This window comes from Beta vulgaris, chromosome 9, assembly GCF_026745355.1.
Source record: "Beta vulgaris subsp. vulgaris cultivar EL10 chromosome 9, EL10.2, whole genome shotgun sequence".
In the NCBI taxonomy this organism is placed as follows: domain Eukaryota; kingdom Viridiplantae; phylum Streptophyta; class Magnoliopsida; order Caryophyllales; family Amaranthaceae; genus Beta; species Beta vulgaris.
In genome coordinates this window covers 50,948,966-50,962,967 of record NC_079210.1, presented here as the reverse complement: position 1 = coordinate 50,962,967, position 14,002 = coordinate 50,948,966, and the positions used below count along the sequence as shown (strand labels likewise).

At 36.3% G+C, this 14,002-nt stretch overlaps 1 protein-coding gene across 1 annotated transcript; it reads left to right on the top strand.

Moving 5' to 3' along the window:
- The first annotated feature begins 313 nt into the window (after positions 1–313).
- On the top strand, positions 314–13,626 carry LOC104904590 (uncharacterized). Its single transcript, XM_010692880.3, has 9 exons — positions 314–479; positions 2,256–2,453; positions 3,469–3,560; positions 4,685–4,744; positions 12,309–12,545; positions 12,623–12,685; positions 12,855–12,923; positions 13,121–13,166; positions 13,264–13,626. Exons 1-9 carry the CDS (start codon positions 470–472, stop codon positions 13,332–13,334), a joined length of 846 nt encoding a protein of 281 aa, XP_010691182.1. The 5' UTR covers positions 314–469; the 3' UTR covers positions 13,335–13,626.
- The last annotated feature ends 376 nt before the right edge of the window (positions 13,627–14,002 follow it).

Sequence of the window (14,002 nt, the reverse complement as noted above, 5' to 3'; positions counted from 1 at the left end):
TGCCAATTTGACAAAAATACTCATAGTTTTATGAAAAAGAGTTAACGTCAAATTAGGAGGAAGATGGAGAGCGATAAAGAATAATTGAGTTGGTAGGGCCTTTTCAATTTTTTAAACAAAAAATAAACAAAGTTAATAGAATTGGATGGAAAATGTAACCATGGTTAATTTGAGGTCCTTAGTAGATCAAAAAAATTGTTGAGGTCCTTGTTAGAAAAAATTCTCATAGTTTAGGTCCTTATTAGGTAGTTAACTCTAGTATTTTCTACCTTGTCAAACTCTTCCCCTCGTAACAACCCAACTATTATGGGGTAATTTTTACCAGAACTTTGGATATCTCGAAATTTAATGTACACATCAATGTTGCCAAAAAACGGCTAAGCCTAAACGTTTTCTGGGTTTCATACTTTCATAGTTTCATTCCCTCCACCTGTTTCTCTCTCTCCTACTCTTTCTTTCGACTCTTGCTATGGCTGCCAGTAAGTCCTTCCCCTCTCTCGCTCATTGAATCAACGCTTCAATTTCAAAGTTTAGAACTTTATGTTGTGATCATAATTTCCCCTTGTTCATATTATATTGTGTCTTGTTTATTTTGGTTGTTTGTGTTTTTTTTTTCTGGGTTTACTTCAATATTGGCACTAAATTTGTTCGGTTGTTTGGTTTACAATCTAATTTCTGGGAAATACATGCTTAATACATGCTTTCAGAGTGACAGGGGTAAATTCTTGCATGATTATTTGTGCTGCATTATCAGTTTCTCATCCAGTTTTCAAATGTCATTTTGCTTCATTGTCTGTCAAGTTTTCATTTAGTCAATAATAGTTTCCCACATTATTTTGTTAACTGGGGTATCTATGATCATATTATTCTTGTTTAAATTTGATTAACTTTGTCCATGCTATTGGAATTGGAATCGGAATATCTGAACATGGTGTATATCTCTAAATGCTGAAGGTTTTATTGTTTAGTCTTTTGTTTGATGGTTAAGAAGATAACCGTTCTCGAATTTACTTACATAGATATGCTTTTTATACCATTCAAATAGGGATTGGATTTTGTTTTAGGCCTTGCTAGTGAATAGGTGTTGATTGCTGAATTCATTAGCTATTTGCATAACGATTTGGGGAAAATTTAAAAACTTATAGCTGTTACTCATTTGTCATTAGCTTCTCGATTGTAAATGACAAATAAGGATATCGAGTTATTATATCAAAATTACAATCTTCTCATGTGTACTAGCTTTTATGATGAGTATCTTTGCAATTTGGACTTTTAATGGATAGAATCCAAAGCTCTTTTCTAATTAGCTAATTTCCGAATAGCAAAGGCAGAGATTTGACATAGTTAAAACACGCCAATCCTCTCATTTTTGGTCTACCCTCTCTTTACTATAACGGTCCTGATTATAAGTTTCTTACTCTCTTTTAAAGAGGATACAAATTTTGATACTTACTTATCTGAAAATGTCGACTTCCTCTGTGATCATGGGCTGGGTATTAGGCTGTTTGTAACATTTCTCATAGATGTGAGGGTTTCATAGTGTTGCTCATCGTAATATTTGTATTTAATGATCAAAATATAATGTTTCACGAGGTTTTCTTTCTAATGATTCTAGAAGATACTGACTTAGGGGTAGTTTGGTCCAAGATATGGAATGGAAAGGGAACGGATACAAACAGAGAAGGAGATTAGTAACAAAAATGTTACCTTTATTGAGCGTTTGGTTCAAGCCAAGGAATGGAAATGAATGGTAACCATTACCATCAAGTAATGAATTTTGTTAATTGAGGGGGAGGGGAAGGTAACAAATTGGAGGAATTCATTACCATCAAGTAATGGTGATTGATTGATGAAGGGTTGAACCAAACAAGAAGAAAGGGGATCAATTATTTTTTCCGTTTGTTGAAGCCCAAATATAGTGAACCAAACGACCCCTTAATGTTAGATGCCTGCATAATCATGCCCATCATTTCGATATTTTGTGTTTTTCCATTGTCATTTACCATTTTATCTGCAACTCAATAATACATATCAATAATCAAGCGTGAAACTGTAATCAATAGAAGATGCTCTCAACTCGAACGAGCAGGTGGCATTGAAAACTATATTATTATCATTTTTTTCTTATCCCCACAAAGAATGGGAAAATAACCATGTCTTTCCTGGCTTGCTATTCTGAACTCATTGTCTCTTTAGATTTCGATTCTATTATATGTTCATCAATTCATAAGATTGTCATTTACCTCTAATTATAGGTAGCTTGAGTTTTTCAAACGCACAAATCTTGAGCTCGAAGCTTAACCATAAGAGCAGCTATTGTATGCCATCCTTCCGATGTGTTATACAAGCAGGAAGCAGGCAGAAATTATGGAGACATTCTGCTCTGGTAATGTCACAAAGTTCACATAGAGAATCGAGTATTTGCTGTGCACAATCATCATCGGTCACGGAAAGTAAGCGATGACTAAAATTTTATCTTCTCTTTTACTTTTCTTTGTCTCTGTCAATGAAACAGCAGCTATTGCTATTGTTGTAATCATCATTATCATTGTTAACATTGTTTGTTTGCACCTTAAGTTGTCACTCAACACTTGGCATGCATGTGATGTATTCAAGTACGTAGCAGATGTATTTCTCGAACTTGTTTCCCTTTGCTTTTGGTATTTGGTATAGTGAAGATATCCATGGTCAATTTAATTAGAAACTAAGTCAAAGATGTGTTTATAGTTTCTTGTGTAGGTGATCTGGATAAACATATATGTCAACTTCTTGATGATTGGTATCTAGAAATTAAAACACGTCAACAAAATTATATTTCCACATGTACTGGAACATTTCAGAAAGCTGTATGGCGTTCTTTGTTTTGCTCTAATTCTGATTCAAAGGAAGTCGATTAGGTAGCTTAATAAGGACAGTCTTAATGTAAAGAGTAAAGACTGGCAACATATCACCTATGTGTGAACTATTGTCCTCAACTTTTGTGGCTCTGCTAAATCTTTCAAGAGTAAATACTCCGACAAGCTTTGTTCATCATAGATGTTAGGGGCAAATTTTTTCATTTATCATTCTTTGTTCCTTTTGGTGCCTCAGATGATTGGATATGAATAATTCCCTTTCTAATTATGCTTTCTATCTAAGTATGCAAATTAAGTTTTAATAGTTAAATGACACATACTCGCACAGGTGGAAGCCTTTACCTTTTCTTTGCAATACATACTATAGTTTGACAAGATATATAACCTGAAGAGGGCACCGATTATTTCATACTGATAATGACATGTTATAAAATTATTTTATTTTTGATTTTTAAAAGAAAAAACTAATTATGAGAAATTTTACTGCTTAGTCCGAGAGATTATACCTACAATTTATTGGGAAGGGAAGAATAAAGGGAAATAATTCCTATGTAGATGTTCCTTTTTTCATACCTGCATATTTGCTCACACTGTCATGTGAATGCTCATACAGATGAGCCAGCAGCTTTAGGATTAGAAGTGAGAGAGGAGCAGAGGGGCTTTTCTGGTTCTGTTGTTAGCCAACTTATTCCAAATTCAGATCAGGTTATATTTATTTCCATGTCATATCAAATTTTTATTACTTATTGTATTTAGTTGGATCAGCTCCAAGACTACTTAAATATTTTGCTGGTACAATTTCTTTGCCATGATGTAAAACTTTTGGTCTATCTCGTCATCTTTTGGAACTTAATATTTCACATCTAATGTGGGAAGTCCCACATTGGACAATGCATCTGTTTCTTGATGCTGCTTATCATTCACGTATTACATGTTCCGCCTCCTTTGAAAACATATGGACTCTGTCAATGTTTGGTGTTGCGGCATCTTGTCCTTCCAAGTTCCAAGTCTGAAACTAAATTTGTAAATTGTTTGATGCTGATGTTTTGGGGACTGGACCAGTTTCCACATTTTTGTATGCAACGTTTCTTGACTTTTAATGGTTAAAGGAAAGATGATGGTAAATCTTTTGTAGCACGTCTTGTTGTGTCATGGAACGACCATGGAAATATTATCTTCATGAGAAGGTGATCTAAGGTCCATGTGTTAGTCTTGCTGTGTGTCACTTCATTTCGGCGTGTATTTGATGGTTATAGTGTACTGCAGCACTTCATGCACCAGGGTCTGGTTCACCTTTCCTCATATGCTTTGTAATCATTAGGAACATGCTTCATATTGGTAGTTTGTATTTTGTAATGGAGAATCCGAAATCTGAATGGAAGATATCCTATATAAAAGTATGTGTGTTGAACTATATTTGAAGTTCTTTTATTTTGATATCTTTTAGATTTAACAGGCACGAATGTGCCTTTTCTAGGAAAACTTGGCTAAGCTGACAAGTACTCCATTTAGTGAGATTTCATCTGTTATTTTATTTAAAATTCCTCTAGGAAGTTCGGTTCTGCTTTTCCTCGTTCTTTTTTGGGATTCTGAATAGATAAGCTAGCAAGATAATCATTATGTTTAATGATTAATTGATTATTGAAAATATGTTGAATATATCTCTGGTGAACTGTTATATCTGCTTTTCCTGTTCTTCCATCTGTTTTCCCTTCTAAATTTTTTCTCTGTTCTCTTACAAGCTTAGCATTATTTTCTATCTAAGTTCCTCATGTGTCATTTCTGATTAGATATTCATGGTAGATGTGATGCTTCTTTTTTCTATCTAGGTGAACTTTCTGCTAACAGAAATATGTGATACAACCTCAATTGCAGAATTTGAACTGAAAGTAAGTTTCTTGTTTTCATCTACTTTTTAATTTGCCTTCATTTTGATGCAAAATTACATAATTGTATTTTTTTTACCACGAATAGTTGGAACCAGACTTTACTTCTTATTTATAATTCCGATATTCCTGGTTTTGAAGCATGATACTTCTAGTCCTAGATATCTTCAACTATATCTAAGGAAACCTGAAGGTGGTCACAACTTTGTATTACATATTGAATTCCATGGACCTCTCCGGGTACATGTTGGGTGCTGGTTTGGACTTGTGTGTAGTTGTTATTGAAGCTGTTCTTAGTAGCACTTCTTGAAGTTTGTCCTAGAAGAGGTCATCTTGAGAGATCTGCCTAATCCTTGAATTCAAAGTAGGCATTTGAAGTAGAAAACTTCATGGGAATACTTCTTTTTGGCCTGGCAGTTTCAAAGGACAAATTATGCATGAATAACGTTACCACAGAAGTGAGTGAAAATTTGATAGGTTTCAGAGGCTTTTGTTTGCTGCCTTACGGGTTTTGGGTTAATAAAGATATGTTATTCCGCCAAATCTGTCAATGTGGTCCGTGGCCAAGGGCAAAGGCCAAAGACTAAGGACAAGCATAAGAACAAGCATTATGTCGTAGCCAGCTTTAGAGTGGGAACAGCAAGTGTTGCTGGACTTAGGTCGCGTGGATTGGCTAAGAGTCTTTCCAGGATAAGGAGAAAATATCTCCGTTCCCTAAGAAGCCTTTAGGAGTTGTAGCTCATGTTGGCCATGTAGAACATAGATGTCACTAGATTTAAGATGCAGATGGGTAAACTCTTTTTGGAGATGATAACAATCTTGAAGTAATTAATGGAAGCAGTTAAGGTGGTGAGGGAACATAGAGGGCACCAAATGGTCATGCCTTAATTAATAGCCCCTACCAAAAACCATTGTTGATGCTTTACAACCCCTGATGACCCTAGTGAAATAGTCTCATTAGACATTGGAGGAAAATGTACTAATTCCCCCGCAGGATCATGCTATGAACTGACATAGCTAATAGTGGTTTTAGATGATGATTAAGGACTAAAAATGGATTTAAATAATAAGATGGAATTGCAGACATAAAGATAATTACAAGCTTTCGAGAGGCTTGTTCTCTCCCATTGAACTCGTAAAAGCTCACCCAAATATTAATCAATTTATAACATACCTTTCCCTCTCAAATAAGCTGTATATATGGTACTTCTTCTCTAACTAACCCTCTAACTTATTCCTCAGATAGCCGTGCTAAATTATAAAGCTATTTCCTGAAATGCCTCTACTCCATATATCATTTCATTGCAGATCACTTCCCAAAAGATTCTGGATAAAAGTGTTTCTGGTCACATGAGCTTAGAGAGCCCTGTCTGGATCTATTGATCTCGAAACAATAACCTCCATATCCTCAAGCTCCATTCTGCAAGAATTTGTGGAGGTGTGCAGAGTTCCGCTGCCCCTTGACTCTTGCTCTTAAAAGACTAGAGAGTCATTGGGTTCGGTCAACCGAAAGAGAACTCACTTTGCTTATGCAATGAGAAGTTGTTTACTTTCTTAGCTCTCAATGTTAGAATTAGTCTCCATCATTGCTATCCTGCTTCTATGCTTAAACATCTATTTGCCTTCTCAAATACGGATTACTTAGTATGGAGGGGATTTTCTGGAGGAGATTGCGTTGACATTTTCTGATGCTTATATTTTTTCAAGGGGTTTGGGAAACAACCAAACTAGTTAGCAATTCTTTTTGATGGAGACCATAGATAATAGCTCATGTATTACTTTACAAGCGATCTTGGTTTCTCTGAAAGTCTGTATATGTACACTTAACTATTTTTTGATAGCAGATTCCAGAAAAAAATTGTTCCTTGATAGCTTAAATGATTGTAGGGCTATCTTGTATGAATGCAAATCATAGAACCCCACGCCCATCAAAGGAACCCCACGCTTAACATAGAACCCCACACCCATCAAGTAACCCCACGATCATTCAGGAACCCCATGCCCCCCATGCCCATCAGGAATCTCACTCCCATCAGGAACCCCACGCCAAGTCAAGAAACCCCACGCCCATGAAGGAACCAAACGCTTAACATAAAACCCCACGCCCATCAAGTAACCCCAAGCTTATTTAGGAACCCCACGCCAATTAAAGAAACCCCACGCCCATCGAAGGAACCCCACGGCCATCAAAGGAACCCCACGCCGAGTGCAGTTACCCTAAACCCTACTCTAACCTAAGTAACCCCACGCTTAGCAACGAACCCCACGCTCATTCAGAAATCCCACCACGCCGAACCAGGAAACCCCACGACGAACATAGAACCCCACGCCCATAAAAGGAACCCCACGCTTAACATAGAACCCTAACAAAACTTTAAAGCAGTAGAGTTTCACTTCTCTCAAGTATCATATGTAGTAATAGAGAATTAGAAGCATCAAAATTCTTGCTTCACTTTCATTGCCCAAAAAAAGAAAGAGAGAATATAAAAATGGCAGCTAATCAATATCATCACATCAGAACCCAAGGAAGAAGAAGAAGCTACTTCTAATACTATTGTCACTACTCATAATTATCATCATCATCATTATCACTTTCCTTGCATTTTAAATTTTAACTAACATCTATTAACTTGTTTTAGGCAGTCAAATGGCTTTAAGGATACCTCAAATTTATTTTCCACAGGAAATCAGAATGTACTTTTGAAGATTTTAAAAGACATAACCTAAGAATACTTTGTTTTCCCATTCAAACTCAGTCCACATAGTGTTCTGAATGCAACATCAGCACAGGTTGCAGGAGAAATATAATCCACTATGTCAATGTGGATACATTGCGTTCAACCACATTTGAAGTCTCGTAGACTATAATTCCAAATATAACTCCTGTTTCAGTAGAAGAGACCACAAACCAAGTAAGATAAAACAGCTCAAGTTCTTAAAAGTTACATCCTTACCAACTAATTAAAAGTTGAATATAATTAAATTAGAAAACTAATCTAAAATGTTCTTTAATCAGCTGGTGGTGAAAATTCAAACGTCTGAGTGGTAGCAGATTTGTGAGTCGTCTGGCTGATGGGGGAGTGGTCTAGCACCTGCACAAAATAAATAAATAAACCAAAAACAGTTATACCAGTGAAAAAGTGACTGCCCCATGCAACTGGAAGGTGAATGTTATACCAGTGATGATAAAAAAGTTAAAATCATTTGAAATTAAAAGTTACATCCTAACCAACTAACTAAAAGTTGAATATAATTAAATTAGAAAACTAATCTAAAAATGTTCTTTAATTAGCTGGTGGTGAAAATTCAAACGACTGAGTGGTATGGCAGATTGGTGAGTCGTCTGGCTCATGGGGGAGTGGTCTAGCACCTAGGGACCAAAAGATGCGGAGTAGAAAGGAACCCTACTCTCTTCAAAAATCAACCGCTTCCTCTTCCTCAGTTACCATAATTCCGTCATTCCTCTCCTCAGTTACCATAATTCCGTCATTCTTCGGCTTCCTCTTCATTCGTTCGTGTTCTCCTTCGAAGGTAATTTCTCTTCAAAGGTAATTTCTCTTCAAAGGTAATTTCTCATGTTCTGTCTAAGCGTGGGGTTGTTTATGTTAGCTTAGGGTTCTTGATCCAATTTCTAGACGAATGTGATTTGCAACTGACTAGCCACATATTGGACCATAATATGAAGAATTAAATTTCAGTTTAATTATTCTCTTTTTATTTATTTATTTGTCATTTGGTTTGGTTTAAAAATGTGAAGAATGATTTGTCATTTGGTTTGGTTTAATTGTCAGTGATTACAAAATGTGACGAATGAACATTTTGTATAATGCAAGTCTTAAATTAACAATTCACACAGACCAAAATTAGGTTTTATACAATTATGTCCATGATTATGCTCTTGCCCAGTGATTATGTTAATGCTCATTATTATTGTGCTCTTATGCTGTGATTTGCCACTGATTTGCAACTGTTTGGACAATTGGATAAATTTCAGGATGGTTAAGTTTGAGTGTCGTTGCAATTGCTCATTATTATTGTGCTTTATGCTGTGATTTGCCACTGATTTTCAACTGTTTGGACAATTGGATAAATTTTAGGATGGTTAAGTTTGATTGTCGTTGCAATTTATCTGTCATTACGGAGTTGAATTTAGAGCCCCATAAGAAAGAATTGATGGTGCAATCACAGTTTTATAAGCTATTAGATGCAAAACAAAAAAGTACGTCTAATTCGCTAGTCCACAGATTTTTGGAGACATATGATATAAATAACAGTTGTTTAAAAGTGAAAAATGAAGTTATATCGTTTAGTGTGAATGATATATCAAGGATTACGGGGTTGTCTGAAACTGTGGAAGACTTTTTTGAGGGCAAAACTTTTCTTGAAACTCCATCTTGGTACACTGAGCTGTATGAGCGACATGGCCCTAAGGACCAGTAAACGAAAAAGAAGAAAGAAAAACCACAAGAGCTGTCGGACAGGAAGACTGTTTCTCATATACTTAGGCATATGTGATATGACAGTTGAAACTAGGGAGGACCAGCAACGTTTTATAAAGTTGCTGTCATTCTACTTAGTCAGTTTCTTCCTTTCTTCTCTAACGGATCAATATGAAGCTGCGTATCACTTCCCTGCAGTTGATGATCTGAAAAAGTTTACTGGACCAAAGTGATGCTCAGCAAGATTGTTGAGTGTGCTAAAACTGTTTCTCAATGAGGTCAATCTTACATCACATGTTGCTCCCCGGTTGTTGAGGTAATTTCTGCCACCTATCTACCTATCTACCTATCTAATTTTTTATTTTTATTTTTTTTCGGGTTCGATGTTTTCATTCACACTCTTCGTTGGTCTTCCCCTCTTTGGCCTCTTAGGTTTTTGTTGTTGAGGGTTATTGACATTTAAGCCATCAAACTCATTCCCTGGTAACGCCAGTAGCAGTTACTTCTGTGTTAGCGGCCGTATCTTTTGGTCTCCTTCCTTTTCAAGATTATCCTCTAAACCTTATGTCTTCCTCCCTCTCTTTCTTCCAGATAATAGTATTTAAGCGTCACAACCTTTTTTTGTTAAAAGAAAAAAACCATCACGCCCTTCTACTGGTTTTCAAGACTTCCATTTTTCAATCTTCTCAACCTTAATCTTCATGGCTCACAACAGTTCAGATGAGGAGAATTACTTTAGTGAATCTGAGAGTGAAGAAAATTCAGACAAAGTTTTGAAAATTTGAAGAAAAGAAATTTCGAACTAAAAAAGTCGGGAGAAAACTTTTTATGCCTTTTTTGGCCAGGAAAAAGATTAAAACCTATCTCCATAATGAATTGCTGCATCATGCTTCCGGGGTTGGGAAGTCATGCTCTGATAAAAGAAAAGAAAAAGAGAAGATAAACCACCTCGACTTATTTAAATTTTTGGAAGATTCGGTGCAAAATCAAGCTAGTTCAGATGAGGCGCGAAATCACGGTGGCACATCGAAAACGATTTCTGCTGGAGGTATACTTCAATAGGCAGTGGCACGAGTTTTATATTGGGCGGGCCGAACTCAACATGTCAATCTACTTTGAAATTTAGATTCACAATTCTAATCGTTCCAACAATATTACAATGATGCTAATAATTGGGTTCCAACTCACAGTTCAATGGCAAACATTAGAACAAGGAAAAGTTGAAAGATTATAAATTCCAAGAAAATAAATATCAAATAACCAAATAATCATACTAGTTTGACCATAGTCAATCTAAATTGAAGTGAACTTAAAGTGAAAAGAACAATCCCTATGTTAAATTTGACTACACCATTATTCAGGCATTGAATACTCTTCTAAAGCTGCATGTTATGTCATTTCACTGATATCTTCACGCGCAATTTCGATTTGGGAAGATGCAGATATAGAGAGGAGGAGAGAGACTAGAGAGTAATCAAATCGAAATTGCGCGTGAAGATATCAGTGAAATGACATAACATGCAGCTTTAGAAGAGTATTCAATGCCTGAATAATGGTGTAGTCAAATTTAAGATAGGGATTGTTCTTTTCACTTTAAGTTCACTTCAATTTAGATTGACTATGGTCAAACTAGTATGATTATTTGGTTAATTGATATTTATTTTCTTGGAATTTGTAATCTTTCTTACTTGTCCTTGTTCTAATGTTTGCCATTGAACTGTGAGTTGGAACCCAATTATTAGCATCATTGTAATATTGTTGGAACGATTAGAATTGTGAATCTAAATTTCAAAGTAGATTGACATGTTGAGTTCGGCCCGCCCAATATAAAACTCGTACCACTACCTATTGAAGTATACCTCCAGCAGAAATCGTTTTCGATGTGCCACCTTGATTTCGCGCCTCATCTGAACTAGCTTGATTTTGCACCGTATCTTCCAAAAATTTAAATAAGCTAAGGTGGTTTACCTTCTCTTTTTCTTTTCTTTTATCAGAGCATGACTTCCCAACCCCGGAAGCATGCTGCAACAATTCATTATGGAGATAGGTTTTAATCTTTTTCCTGGCCAAAAAGGGCATATAAATTTTTCTCCCGACTTTTTTAGTTCGAAATTTCTTTTTTTCAGATTTTCGAAAATTTTGTCTGAATTTTCTTCTCTATCAGATTCACTAAAGTAATTCTTCTCATTTGAACTGTTATGAGCCATGAAGATTAAGGTTGAGAAAATAGAAAAATGAAAGTCTTGAAAACCAGTAGAAGGGTGTGATGGTTTTTTGTTTACAAAGAAAGGTTGTGACGCTTAAATACTATTATCTTGGAAGAAAGAGAGGAAGGGAGATACAAGGTTTAGAGGATAATCTTGAAAAGGAGGGAGACCAAATGATACGGCCGCTAACACAGAAGTAACTGCTACTAGCTTAATGCCAGAGAATGAGTTTGATGACTTAAATGTCAATAACCCTGAACAACAAAAACCCAAGAGGGAAAGACCAACGAAGAGTGAATGAAAACATCGGACCTGAAAAAAATAAAAATGAGATAGGTAGATAGGTAGCAGAAATTACCTCAACAACCGGGGAGCAACATGTGATGTAAGATTGATCTTGCTGAGAAACTGTAATACCCCGAATTTCAATCATGAGTAATTAAGGTTAAGGATTTTCGAGGCGTTACAGAAACATTTTTAGCAAACTCAACAATCTTGTTGAGCATCACTTTCAAACTTCTTCATGATCATGCAGGGAAGTGATACGCAGCTCCATATTGATCCGTTGGAGAAGAAAGGAATAAGCTGACTAAGTAGAATGACAGCAATTTTATAAAACGTTGCTGGTTCCTGAATGATCGTGGGGTTACTTGATGGGCATGGGGTTCTATGTTAAGCGTGGGGTTCGTTTGATGGGCGTGGGGATGTTAAGCGTGGGGTTCGTTTGATGGGCGTGGGGTTTTATGTTAATCGTGGGGTTCTTTAATGGGTGTGGGGTTTCTTTAATTGGTGTGGGGTTTTTTGATAGCAGATTCCAGAAAAAAAATTGTTCCTTGATAGCTTAAATGATTGTAAGGCTATCTTGTATGAATGCAAATCATCATCTCATTTCTAATAGCAGTAATCTCTTTTCAAGATTAGCTTAATGGCTTTCACCTCCATGTGACGAGGGCCCTGTCTGCGGGTGTTGAGCCTCCTCCTCCACCACCTGATTATGTTTCTACGAGTGCAAACACAATAGCAGAGACACCTTCTCTGAATGGTCCAGTCTCACCATCTTCACTAGCCATCACCAAGGCAGGGCCTTTAGAGTTAACATCTAGCACTTTGCTAGAGAGAGCTGCAGATGAAGGATTCGCAATAATTCAATCGCCAAAAGTGAGCATCCTTTATATCATTTGCCTCTACTTTGAAAATATATGCAGTAGGAAATCTAAATCCTACACGTGACACAGGTTGGGTTTTTCCGGAGATCTCGAACCATAAAAGGGAAGCGTGCACCTCCTGCTTGCAAAGAGGTAATTTATTTTATCCCTTGTAGAGTCCTCTCTCTCTTTCTCTTTTTGGTGTTTTTCCCCAGGTAAATTCAATGTTTACTGAATGTCATTCCCAATTCTGAGTGGCCGTATAACTATAACACACTCCAATTGCTATAAGATCATCTTCATAACATTTTTCTATAAACAGAAGCAGGTAGTTAAGGAGGGACAAGTGATCTGCTACATTGAACAGCTCGGTGGCGAGATACCAGTTGAGGTACTCTATTTACTCTTTGGATATTTTTTTTGGTATGAATATGATGCTTTTTTTGTCTCTCTGATTTAATGAAGGTATTTGTTTTCGCTTAACCAAATCATGTAGGCTAATTGTGTCAGTTGGTCCTTTTTTATTGTGCGCCAAGGACATTACAACAGTAATATCTAACTTCTCCAATTTCATTGTTCTACTGACAGTCTGATGTATCTGGTGAAATCACAAAGATCCTATGCAAGGAAGGCGGTATGTTTGTATACTAACTGTTTTGTGCAACTTCTTGATGCTCAAGGAAATATCTAACCTTTTCCATATTTTTTCACTAATTTTCGTATTTTGATAGAACCTGTGGGCTATGGAGATGCTATAATTGCAATCCTCCCATCGTTTCCTGGAATAAAGAAGCTCTCGTAAGCTACCGTCTAGTGGTGGAAGATTGGTGTACAGGATACTGAAAGATGCAAGGAGCATTGATGCTTCACAAATCGGAACCTACCTTGCTTTGCTCCAAGAAACTGCTGCTTTTTTTCCTTCAAATTTCAATTGTTTATTGGATTTTCCAGTAGTATTTCCTACCTCATTTTGGTTGGGATTGAATAATGTTGTTCATCCTTTTCACCTTCTGTAATTATACTACACTTTTTTCACCATGCTAGAATGAATTTTTTTTAGCCTTTTCATTGGACAACAAAACGTACTTAACTCATTGATGCTTGTTCATGCTCACATACATACACAACTTGCTTTAGATAAGAATCATTCTATGGAGAATATATGCTGTATGTGAAACAAAAACCTCGCTGCAATATGGGTCTAGGTTATTGATACGTTTCAAAAGATTCCATTTATTACATTTGGATTTTTTTTTACAGATAAAAACCCGTACACTAAGTATGGAGAGTACCTAGTGAATTTTGACGAGTTTGGAGTGGACCATAACTGAAGCATAGAAAGGCAAAACTAGTTGATACAACAGGGTAAGATAATTCGTGCCCTTGCCACTTCATATATTTGTATGTCTGGATGAAGCTCAAATGAGAACCAAAGAATGAATAAACTGTCTAAAAAGCCATGACCTATTA

What these genes read in the sequence shown, in the direction of transcription:
- LOC104904590 (XM_010692880.3), top strand. An exon ending in ATCATCATCGGTCACGGAAA is followed by an intron (nt 2,454 to 3,468) that starts GTAAGCGATGAC and finishes ATGCTCATACAG; the next exon opens with ATGAGCCAGCAGCTTTAGGA. An exon ending in TTATTCCAAATTCAGATCAG is followed by an intron (nt 3,561 to 4,684) that starts GTTATATTTATT and finishes TTTTCTATCTAG; the next exon opens with GTGAACTTTCTGCTAACAGA.